Source organism: Orussus abietinus, unplaced genomic scaffold (genome assembly GCF_000612105.2).
Source record: "Orussus abietinus isolate OABI.00-Male unplaced genomic scaffold, Oabi_2.0 scaffold22, whole genome shotgun sequence".
NCBI classification, from domain to species: domain Eukaryota; kingdom Metazoa; phylum Arthropoda; class Insecta; order Hymenoptera; family Orussidae; genus Orussus; species Orussus abietinus.
The window spans coordinates 920,049-931,954 of NW_019394596.1; the positions used below are offsets into that span (position 1 = coordinate 920,049).

General features: G+C 50.6%; 1 protein-coding gene across 1 annotated transcript; it reads left to right on the forward strand.

Annotated features, from left to right (window-relative positions):
* Positions 1-4,994: 4,994 nt before the first annotated feature.
* On the forward strand, positions 4,995-11,708 carry LOC105701981. The gene is made up of 3 exons (XM_012429155.2): positions 4,995-6,254; positions 7,039-7,253; positions 10,207-11,708. The coding sequence occupies exons 1-3, from the start codon at positions 5,521-5,523 to the stop codon at positions 10,602-10,604; spliced, it is 1,347 nt and encodes a 448-aa protein (XP_012284578.1). The 5' UTR covers positions 4,995-5,520; the 3' UTR covers positions 10,605-11,708.
* The last annotated feature ends 198 nt before the right edge of the window (positions 11,709-11,906 follow it).

Genomic DNA, 11,906 nt, shown 5'->3' on the forward strand with positions numbered 1-11,906 from the left:
TCTTTTTTTTTTTTTATCGTGAGAAAACGCGAAACGCGAGGGGAGATCTGGGGAAAAAGTATCGGGGATTTTAATGGCCGCAATTTAATGCGCCTCCCCCCATACTTCACGGTGCAATTCGAGCTTCAATGGCTTCAACTTACGCCAGTACTCTGTAATTCAATTCGGATACATCTTGTATACAATATAAAATATCGACGAGGTATTAAAATCGTCCCGAGGTGGTTTGCAAAAAATCATTCGAGGAGTCTCTCCCGTCAGGAGACTAGGAACAACTTTAATCCGATATATAGTACACTTTAACCATTCCATAGGCTGTCGGCAAAGATTAATCACCGGGTGGACAGATGGTGCGAGGTTTTGTACGAGTGGTGACTTGACTGTCCTCGAAAGGCGAAAATCGGGGAAACTGTCCTCTACAGTTTGCGCCCTTACAAAGCCTTAATTTGGAAACAAAGGAGCAGTACCGGTACTCTCGTTGCAACGCATTTGAGACTCGATGGAACTACCGGAAAGTCGTTGCTACTTTCCCGAAAACGCTTACATCCATCCACGTTCGAGATAATCCTTATTTGAATTAATCTCTCATACAAGAATCTGAAAAAAAAAAATAAAAAAAAGAAACATTTTGCGGTCCGTGAACTCGGATATATTTCCCAAAAAATTTCTCGGCCAAGTATTAATTATAAAATGTATATCTCCATCGTGCCCCTCGACGCCTCTGCTTTACCAGTTCTTACGGCATCCTACGTGATTTACGAGGGCAAACGTAACGATCCAATATTCCGTGAGCATGCCGCGCTTTAATCGATATATCGGGAGAATTTACGATCCCAAACAAGAGACCCCGAAGGGCGACTCCACTTTCCCGCGTCTTCCGCGTTCCATATCTAGCAACATGACCGGCGATAAATTCATATTTCCGATTGTGGCCGCGTCGATGACCGGGAGCAACAAATCGTAAAGTACGCCTCGGCGTGACCAGCAGGTTCGGACAATGTTCCAATTATTGCCGATTGTGCTTGGCCAACTGTCGATAAGGGTCAGCCGGGGGAGGAGTGACCACCGGTCAGTCGGCCCTCGGGGCCGACTTTCCTCGGTTTCGCTCTGTTTTTGTAAGGAACGCGAGACCTCGCAATTGCGTCACCACGTGCACCCCTAAGTGCTTAATGTATGCATGTTTGCCTAACTATGCGGGGATCGCCGGTAAAGCGCGAGATTCGCCACTCTGTTTGTCCAGAGGATGGACCTTTGGTGCAAAGCCCACTTGACCACGTATTCTCGCGTGCTGGCGATCGACAGGGAATTGCGAATAAATATTTATTAGCCCAGAGCGTACACCGGGTCTAATCCTTTTTTTTTTTTTTTCTACCGTCACGAATCTCGTTAGATCACGACGGCGCGACTTAGCGATTAATCCTTCCCCTAGTCCTGGACCCCTGGGAGCAGGGAAATTGTTGCATTTTTTGCGAGATAGGTAAAAACGATGCTAAACGAAATTTCGAATCAAGGGACTTTGAAGTACTTCACGGTGGTAATTATTTAGTCGGGTCTTCTCGCTGCCGCTGTCTCGAAATTTCGGGATTAAATCATCCCTCGGATCAATTTACCTCCGACTTGAATCGAGATTAATTCATGAGCAGTGAAGGGTTGGCAGGGGGAATAATTCCTCGTACTCAGCAGCCACGAAATGCGCAATACCTTCTGCCAATTGAGCCCTATAGGAGGTACCCCTTTTCGCGAGTGCGTTCTTACCCCCCAAGGTCCACCTTTCGTCACCTGATAGAGAAGCTGCGTCTCAATTCCAGATTAAATTTACGCAATTCCTTGAATAGGTCATTTATATGAGGATTTCCTCGATTCGATTATGCAGCGATGGAAGTACCGAAAAAAAAAAAAGAAAAAAACGGGCCCATTTTCGCATGAGTCACGAGACGCCATTAAATTTACGCAGGTCATTATATCGATGACTTATCGCCCGTGTTATCCCTCGGGAAGTAGACGGAGCTAAAGTGTCCGGGAGTACTTCCGGTCTGCACGCGACATCCGCACGTGAAGCCACGTGGCATGTGATGTGGACACGAGCGTGCACTTTTCTAGGAAGCGAGACCGATGCCTCGTGGTTTTCACTCCTTTGCCCCCTGAGACCTTTTCGGTCTCGATAATCCACACCTTATCAGAGTTTCCTCGCTTTGTTCTCGATAATTCTCCCGATTACGAGAATATATCGAGATAGCCGCAAAATAGAGATTCCGCAACAAGCGTCTGCAGATTACCAAGGGATTCTAAAGTGAGGTCGTAAAATGGAAAAATGTCGAAATTTGACGTCTGATAGAAATTCTGACAATTCGGAGCCACGTGTTTCGTAGGGAATATCTAAGCCAGGACCTTGTGCGGATTTTTGCGCAAAAGTTTGTACTTCTAATTTGTACCCCTTCCCTTACAAGCTGTACAGTACATTTTATGCCTCAATTTTTGGGCTTAACTTAATCTGAATTAATGCCATTTAATCGAGCGAGTGGTATACGGTTGCTCGGCGCATTTGTAATTCGATAAGGAGATCGTATGACTTGGAGGGCATCGGTCACCATTAGCGACACCGTGAGAATTTTGGAAACGGATGCAATTGTGTAAGAACGACATATTATGCAGGACTGTTTCACCGAGCTGTCTCATCGGGATAGAATTCCTTGCGGAATGGATGCAGCTTGCAGATGCAAACTCACCCCGTGTACGCGTGTACATGCCCTTTCGGGTTCGATTTTCTTTCCAGACCCGAAAGAGGGTCCCTCGGGACACGCTGCACCGTCGTACCTGTGGGAACGTGGCTTCATAAAGGACGAACCCCCTACGAAGGAGCTACATAATGCGAGGAACTCGGAAGGAGCATTTTCATGGGGCACCGCCACAATTCGGTGCACATGCGACTGCACGTTCGGCGGGGAGTGCAGAAAAATGGGCACGTGATCCAATTTTTTTCTTGGCCCGTTCTTTTATCTCGTGATTTCGAAAAGACGTGTGCAGGACGTGTGCAGATCTTCGCGAAGCTCGCCCTAAAAGAGGGCCTCGGGATGAACCGTATCGAATAATTCGCCTCCCGTAGAGACTTTTTAAACCAAACAGGATGATTAGTCCCACCTGATTCGTTATCATCTCGACCCCCCAAAAATGATAATTTTATATCTGATTATTGGGGACATGACAAATCCAGGGAGAGTACCCTTGACGATAGTCATTCTTCACGGTATCCAGGAAGACATGTGCCACTGTTTATTGGACAGGATGGAGCTTTAACTTACCCTTAAGTCGATGCGAAAGATTACGACGATTGCATTTTGCCCTGCAGGTGCAAGTATACGTAATGCCCGCGTACCTGACTGGACGACCATGGGAAACCATAACTCGGGACTAATCTCCGGGTTAATCGGCGCCGAAAAGTTAACGATTCGATTAGTCAGCGAGGTTCCCAGGCCCACGGTATCGATAATCGTGTGAGCGCGTGCTGCGTCCAATTCCTGTGTGAATTTCATTCGGTACACCCTCAGGACGTGGTCCTAGGCGCACCCCTCGAGCTCGGTATATACGTACACGTGCATACATAGACACGTGTACTCGAGTCGATCAGAAACGCCCCAAAATGCCCGGCACCATGGCGATCGTGGCTAGTTCCTAGCGAGGGAGGTGCCCTAGGGATTTCACGCTGGCCTACATACATACAAAGACACAAGGACCTACACGTCCAACTCCTGGGAATCTGCATTTATCGGCACTCCACCGATGCTTCGGTCCCATTATCAAAGTCAATTAATTCCCGACATTACGCGACGATCAAGTCCCTCGGGCAAACCTGCACATTCCCAATCACATCCCAAAATAATACCTCTTCGAAAGTCCATCTTCACCAGGACAATTTCCCTGTAAATGTCCAAAATATCCAAAACCTGCGAATTCCTAATCCAGAAGGTACACTTAACCTCTTGCCTTACGATTTAAATTCCAATAGCGCCTGCCATAAGCAACAACAATCTCGGTCATACATCGCCCTATTTCACGGTTTGGCTGAACGTTCAAAGTCTCACGCGTCTCTTATACGCTTTGTTTACGTTTGGCCCTATCGACGTTCCAAGTCTCTCACACGTCTTCTTCACGTTTGGCCCAATCGACATACCAAGTCTCTCACACGTCTTCTTCACGGTTTACCCCATTGACATACCACGTCTCTCCCACGATATTGTAAGTGGAGGTTAACACAGAAGGCTAAAGTAAATAATTCCCAGTATATCTTATTAAAAAAATTCCATAGTTTTCGGTAGAGTTCCTTCATGCTATTATTATTTCAATATGTTATCATTATTATCATCAGGGTTATTATTCTTCCTATTATTATTACATCAATCAACCGGTTAGCCTCCATTCGTAAATGGAACACCAAACTTACGTATCTCTAGGATATTGTCAAAATGACTGGAATTTTACGCGCATCCCCAGTTATAATTCCTTATCATAGGATTTTTTACTAAGTTTGCGATTATTGTGTGTCCCCGCGGAGCGACAAGACGGGGCCCCCCGTCCTCCCCCTTAGACCGCGCGTTACGAGCGCGACAATAAGCGCGAAGCGCCACAGGCGTTCCCACGAAATCGGCCGGTCCCCCTGGACTCCCCTTCCTCGCAGGGGCAGGAAGAGGGGCAGGGGGAGGTGGTCCGCGCCACAAGCTCGAGCTTCTCCCCCACCCTCCGGGTCCGCGTGGCGCGCGGAGGGGGAGGGGGTCCCGGTCGTGTGTCGGCCTCGTCCTCCCGCACACGACATACGTTCGCCGCCACGCGACCGGTGCACACGCATCGGGCACGCTCCGAGCACGCATCGCGACTCGCGGCCGTCCTCTCGCGTTTACCTCGGCCACTGGGACGAGCGCGAGAGAAGGAGAGCGAGAGAGGGTGGGGGCGTCGGAGAAGAGCTCGCGGGTCGCGTGTCTCGCGCGTCGAGTGGGGCGACTGCTCGCTTCGCGGCCGAAAGAGGACTTCCGGGCGAACTTGGTTCTTCGCGTCGGGGAGGCTGTCGACCGGGCGCGTAGCCGTTGCAGGGGTTTCCGCCGGAAGCAGTCGGTTCGCCATCCGGGACGGCGGGGCGGAAAGTCGAGATCGGACCTTTGGACACGTGGACGTGAAAACGTGAACTCCGGCGGGGACGGAACATCCGGACCTCGAGGGATGTCGAGTCGGAAGTGCGCAGCGGGAGGCAGATCTTGGAAGAAATTCTCGAGGAAGGAAGAATCCGAGATAACGAGGCTCTGGTGGAGAGGTGGACCGTGAACGGAGGATATGAGAAGAGAGTCGTCGTCGGATACGCAGTGCTGGAGTGGTCGGTGGGAGAGGTCGAATAGTGTCGAGCCGGAAGAGGTTTGATACGTTCCTGAGGTTTGGACCGGAGAAGAGGAGAGATCGAGAGTTCACCCGGGCCAGCGAAGGACCGGAGACCCGGGAACCGTGGTAGACCTCTCGGTGGAGATCGGGGACGGCAGGATGTGGCGAGTCGTGGTGGCGCGGTCCGACGAGAACAGCACCCTGCTCTCGTCGGACATCACGTCCGGCGCGATGGGACCTATGGCCCCTATGGGCCCCATGGCCTCGATGGCGCCCATGGGACCCATGGGTCCGAGCCACCTCTCCTCGCTTCCGGCCCCCGGGGTGGCTTCGCATCACTGGGGCTATCCGCCCCCGCCCCATCCCACGTATCAGGCGCATCAGCACGCGGAGATGCGCCATCACCACCCCCAGACTCAACCCCAGCCCCATTCCCATCCCCACGACCCGAGGCATCCGGCCACCAGCGGGACCAACGTCCCCCCCAATGTTCCACCTGGTGGTCAAGGCGTGGGCGATGTCAAGGCCGATCATAGGCACGAGATGCGCCAACATCAGCCGGACATGCAGCGGCCAGAAATCAGGCACGAGATGCAGCGGACGGAGATCAGGCACGAGATGCAGCGGCCAGAAATCAGGCACGAGATCAGGCACGAGATCAGGCACCAGGACATGCCCGGCATGAGGAGCGAACTCACCGAACTTAGAGCCAGCCATGAACTGCCCGAACTCAAGATCGATATCACGGAACTCAGGACGCAGGAGTCACAGCAGCCGCAGCAGCAGCAACAGCAGCAGCAACAGCAACAATCGCATCAACAAAGGCCCCTCAAGCGAGCCATGAGCGACTCCGACTGTGACGATGTCTTCTCAGAGGAGAGCGGCAAGGAACCGTAGGTTCACTCGAGTTCTCGGTCTTATCTAGCTTGAACGTCGACATGAAAAATTCACGAGATTCTATACAAGAGCCCCTTTTAACTGACTCAACTTCTGGTTAATTCGACTCCATCGGCGCCTCGTAATGACGCATTATTGCCCGCAGTTTCCCTTAAAGGTCTCGGTATCTCTGCACATTATCTAAACCAGTTACGACGCTTTGCAAGCGACCCGGTGAACTTTCGCATGCCGCAGGTCCTGCGCAGTGGCGACCATTTGGCCGAGGCCAGCCGTTTCATTGACGCAAACCGTGGCCGCTATTACCGCTTTTACCGGCGTCAATAACGATGCTTTTAAGGAGACTTCCGGCCTGAAAATCGAATCCTCCCCCGGTGACGCTCGTTCAAACTTTCCGACCCTTCTCTCTTCTCATGCTCAAAAGCGTAATCTCGCATTATGGCCGGCAAGTTTGGCAGCGCCCTGTAATCTAATACGGCCTAGAGTGTCACAACACGTACGATCGCTTGTTCGGCCGGGAACAAAAGCATATTTTATGGAGGCACTCGTATTTACGGCGATTCGGCTTTTGCGAATGGTCCTCGACCCTGGTCACAATATGGCGGCCGTCGCCGTGCGATTGCCTCCGACGTTGAAACATGAATATTAATGAAGCTTTATCTCGGTCAGGCCGGGTCACCTCATCGCTTAATTGCAACAATGCAATCAAACCGACATTGTCCCCCCGGATTGTAAGTTCGGAAGCCACGAGGTCAGGTTCGATGAGATCCATTTTGTTTGCAGTTGCAACTCCCCTGGAGGCGACTCCTGCCAACACGCGTCCAGGAAGAGGAGACGGGGGATGATCGAGAAGAAGCGGAGGGACAGGATAAACGCATCCCTTGGCGAGCTTAGAAGATTGGTCCCGGCCGCGGCGAGGGATCCACACAGCGGGAAGCTGGAGAAGGCTGAGATCCTGCAGTTGACGGTGGAGCATCTCAGGACGCTGCGAAATAAAGGTGAGGAATTATCCAGGGCAGAAAAGGGGAAAGTAGACCCGAGGATCACTCGGTAATCGGCGATGGGCTCGGAACGTAGCAGGAAAGGGATGTCCAAGGAATATCGGTGCACCTGTCGAACGATTCCTAAAGAAACGAGCAAAGGACGCGTATAATGCGCTCGAAGGCGCAACGAGAAGTGGTCGCCCAAGGATTCTATATAATTAAGGCATGCGTGATTTTAAGAAGCAGATGGTCGGTCAAACTGTATCCTTAACGGTCCCGAAGGACGCCACCTTGTCCACCGGAAGTGACATCCTGCTCCCGTTGGGTGCAGCGCAACATCTCCGGTGCACAATGCGTTCGCACATCCTGTTTTCCTTCCTGAGTCCTTCCTTACCTCCCTGGGAATAGAGCGAGGCCTTTCCTTCTCCACCGCTTTGCCTCTCCCTTTCACCCTTTCTTTTCCCTCCGAGGTCCTGGCACAGGAAGTAGGCGGCGAGGCGCGGAAGCGCATTCGCTGATTGCACCTCGCGCAATTGTCGTAGCTTGCGAAAGAGATCCCTGAATGCGCGATAGGATGGTCGAGCCTGTTCCTCGGGTTGTTTTGGAACCTTCCCCTTGGAACTCGGTTCGACCACTCGTCTTCTCCGAGGAAACGATAGACAACCTCGGCTCTCTTCCTCTTTCTTTCTGAAAATTCCTTGGAATAGATTTATTTATTTATTCTCGATAGCCTGTCTAGATAATAGCGAAAAATTAAACGGGAGAGATCGGATTAACGGGCTCCAGATATTCACGAAGCGAAATTGAGAAGAGAGGTAGGAAGGATCTCGCGGATTGTTTGTAAACAGCCCTGTGGAGGTCTCGAGATCCATTCGCCTAACCTCAAACAGCTCACCGCACTTGTCGGTCGGGCACATTGCGGTCGCTTTGGACCTTTTTGACCGGAAGACACCTGTTGACCGTGCGGGTGTTTCGACCAGGCCGCAGAGCCCACGCTTAACCTCACCTAACCTAACCTAACCGCAATCCGATAACCGAATCACCATCTGCCGCAGATTTCCCCGTGAAACGCGGGAATCCTGTGCCATTTCTCTCTTCCACGATTTTATTAAGAAATTCGGTATCGTTTCTGACATTGTTAAAGTAACGAGATATCGAGAGCATGTTAACAAAAAAAAAAAAAATGAAAAATGAAAGTCGCAGCAGCCGCTCGTTCTTCCCTTAAGGGGATGTGAAAGTGGCATCCAAAGGATTTCGCTTTCTTTCTCTACGTCCTTGTCCATCCTCGAGGTCGAAGGAGTCCCGCTAAACGATCGGGACTCCGCAGTCGGGAGCAGGTGCTGGTCCTGGCCGAGATCCTGTGGGAAGCACAGGAAGTCAAGAACTCTTCCGAGAGGGGTTCCCACGATCGGGGGGAACGAGGAAGGGCCGCTCGGCCGGGGCTCGGTAGTGGGAGCGAGACCGAGAGATGCCGCGCCGCGCGAGAGGGAGAGAGAGGGCGATACTTCTGTACGAGGTGCGCGCACACACCGCGCTCGGGGACAGATGCGGGGACCCTGTGGGAAACCAGCTACGTCGATGCCCCCGATTGTTCCGGGACTTCGTTGTTTGTAAATGCGGCCCCTCTATCGCTAGAGGGTGGCCACGAGATATTAAATTTAATATTCCCAATTACGAGGGTCCGCCTGTATATAATCTATGTGCATAAGTACATCGATACGTGCACGCTATATGGAGACGTCGCTCTGGTCTCTCGGGCACTTTTACTCCCCCGAGGGGGTGATAGGATATTCCAATCGCGGACACTTCGCCGATTACCATTTCGAAATCGATCTCGAAGAGTCACTCGAGTTTCATACTCGGAGTGCAATCTTTCCCGATACGTGTACACGACTCTTACCCCCTTGCACCCTATAGTACTCCTGCAATAATGAACTCGAAATTTCAATCGCGTATTCGTATCACGTTTGTGTAGACTTTCTAATGTTGACCAATTACGCGACTTCACAACAATGGGACATTTTTTCATGCGTATCTATTCGTGTGCGGAAATAATCCGTATGAACTTTAGTCCTGGCTTGGTGTGCGTACCTCGAATCGATCTACTTTCCGATGGCGATCTTTGATATACTATTACAATTACTCGAAAATTATCCTAGAGGGTCTCTTTCTTCCCTTTTTTTTGTTGCCCAGCTGACGCGTGTCATTTCCGCAGTTCGCGCGAAAGAGGGAGGAGCGGAATGATATCTCGCATAATTCGAGGTACATTATGCCCGGAGACGACGTGTTCGTATAAATCGTGTATAAATACGGCTTAGCCCCTCTCTCTATGGGGATCGAAACGGGGTTCCCACGCTACCTGTCCCCTGCTGGCTCCACGCACACGCGTGCGAGTCGCTCCTCGCACACGTCCTTCGAAAGCACACGCTTCGAGCGTGCGTAACCAGACCACGGGGTTCCACGTTAGCGTCTTTATATCGAACAATTGCCTTCTTTAATACCCGCTCTATCTGCCAATTTACAAGTATATAAATATGCGTTAAATCTGTAGAGTCGAAGGAAACATTTTTTTCTGGAGGTTATCCCATAAAACTGGCTAACAAATTATAATCCTATGGGATAAAATGTTTACTGGATGAAATTTAAAAATGGAAGAAATTTTTGTTAAATGTCTATGAACAAACTGAAAAAAAGAAATTCCCACATTCACGTTGTACAATTTGAGACGATTCGCTGTTCCGGGGTCAGTTTCATGGACGACTGACCCTTAACATGCCACTTTTATATCCCCTTAAGGGTTCCACGTCACCTTAAAGTGAAGTTACAGACCCTCAGGAAGAATTGACCGACCCCTGGAGAAAGATCGGGAGGGATAATGCCTTCTCGTTATACGAACAAGTCACGCGAGGCTGTTTGTAATGGCTCCCGTGAAGACACGTAGACTGACCACTGCTCTTTTTAATTCCAGGTCCAGAAGGGTACGACAGTACGAAATTGGCGATGGATTATCACGCCGTGGGCTGGGGCGAGTGCGCCGCCGAGGTAGGGCGGTACCTGGTGACAATGGAGGGCCTGGACGAGAGAGACCCCCTCAGGTTGAGACTTCTGTCCCACCTGCAGAGCTTTCACAGGGAACACCCGCCTCCCCCTGGAGGTCCTGTGCCGTCCGCGCCGTTGACCTCGACCTCTTCGGGTCCTAGCTACGAGCCACCGAGTTCCGCCTCTTCGGGGATGCCTCCTGGCGCCGGAAGTGTGCCTCCCCTTCTCGGTGGAGGAGCCCTAGGATGGGGGCAGTACCCTGGACAGTACCCCCAACAGCAGCACGGAAAGCCTTACAGACCATGGGGAGCAGAGCTGGCCTATTGAGGGATCGATCCCTCCTGAAATAGCAAGCATTATAAATGATGATAGGGAGTTAAGGGTGAAGGATTCAAGATCGACCAGCTAGGAAGGCGCCTCGACGTGGAGATGGTGCCAGGAGGTACCCGGAAATCCGACGAATCCTGAAACATGGAAATTGCCTGCCGAGGGATCGATTCGCTTGGAAATAGCACCCATTGTACACGGTATTTCAGGGTTATTGGTGGAGGGTCCAGGGTGGAGATGAAGGACCTTGGAAAATATTGGTGGAAGTTAATCTTTATCCTAAGCGTGGTATCATTAACGGGGTGCCTAATTCTGATATGAACCGATAGATCAAGACCCTGGATCCTGGAAGTGGTCTATTAGGGGATTGGGAGTTCCCTTGAAATTACGACAATAATCTGGATATTGTTCAGCGAATTTCTAGAACAAAGGGTTCGCATCCTGGTGACCAGGAAGTTAGGATTCTGGGAGAGATCTTCCCTCTCTGGGAGTGTATACGATATCGAGTACAGGAATTATACCTCGGCTCCTCGCCTCTGATTTTAGGGAGCGCGTAAGACCAAAGAAAGCGTTATTGTAAGGATATTGATAGAGTAAGACTTGGACTGTGTGCTTTTTATCAGCGATAACGAGGTACGCTGGTCGCTGATTTTGAAAGATTCGATGCGAGGCTTCCTAATTGTTGCTCCTTTTGACCAGGGTGTTCGTGGAGGGGGAAATTAGCGACGATTGTTGTATATATTTATATGTATCTCCTTGTGCATTTATTTATGTTGTATATATGGAATAATGGTGCCTCGTGAGAGGAATTCCCCTCTTGAGCCTCAGGACGGGCAGGCCGATCGGCCAGGATTCCGCGAGTGATAATATGATAGTCATACAGGTACCTAATAAGAATTTATACGAAGAAGTATTTATTTTGAAATAACGCGCCGAGGTTCTCGGGCCGTTTCCACGGGAGATCCCTTTGTACAGTGTACATACATATTTATATTTTGGGTAAATTGTAAGCCACCGCGCAGAGGGCTGCGAAAAAGCACCCTTTTGAACACGCATTTTGATGAGTGGAATTGCCGCGAGGAATTTCCCCGGAAGTGCCGCCGAGAACCCAATACGCACTTCTGGGGGGCGTTTCGATATTTTTGCAATACACGTTTGTAATAAAGTGACGTTTTGCAAAGAACTACCTCGGGGGTAACTTTCCACATCCACCTTCCACACAATTTCCTGGGGGAATTTTCTTCTTCCCTTTACTCTTGGTTAATTCTCATGAAATAGGGGATAACGTTTACCTTTAATTTC

Excerpts from the sequence above, each read along its gene's own strand:
- LOC105701981 (XM_012429155.2), top strand. The coding sequence starts at position 5,521 with ATGTGGCGAGTCGTGGTGGCGCGGTCCGACGAGAACAGCACCCTGCTC. Across the intron at positions 6,255-7,038 it reads GAGGAGAGCGGCAAGGAACC|TTGCAACTCCCCTGGAGGCG; the intron begins GTAGGTTCACTC and ends TTTTGTTTGCAG. Across the intron at positions 7,254-10,206 it reads CAGGACGCTGCGAAATAAAG|GTCCAGAAGGGTACGACAGT; the intron begins GTGAGGAATTAT and ends TTTTAATTCCAG.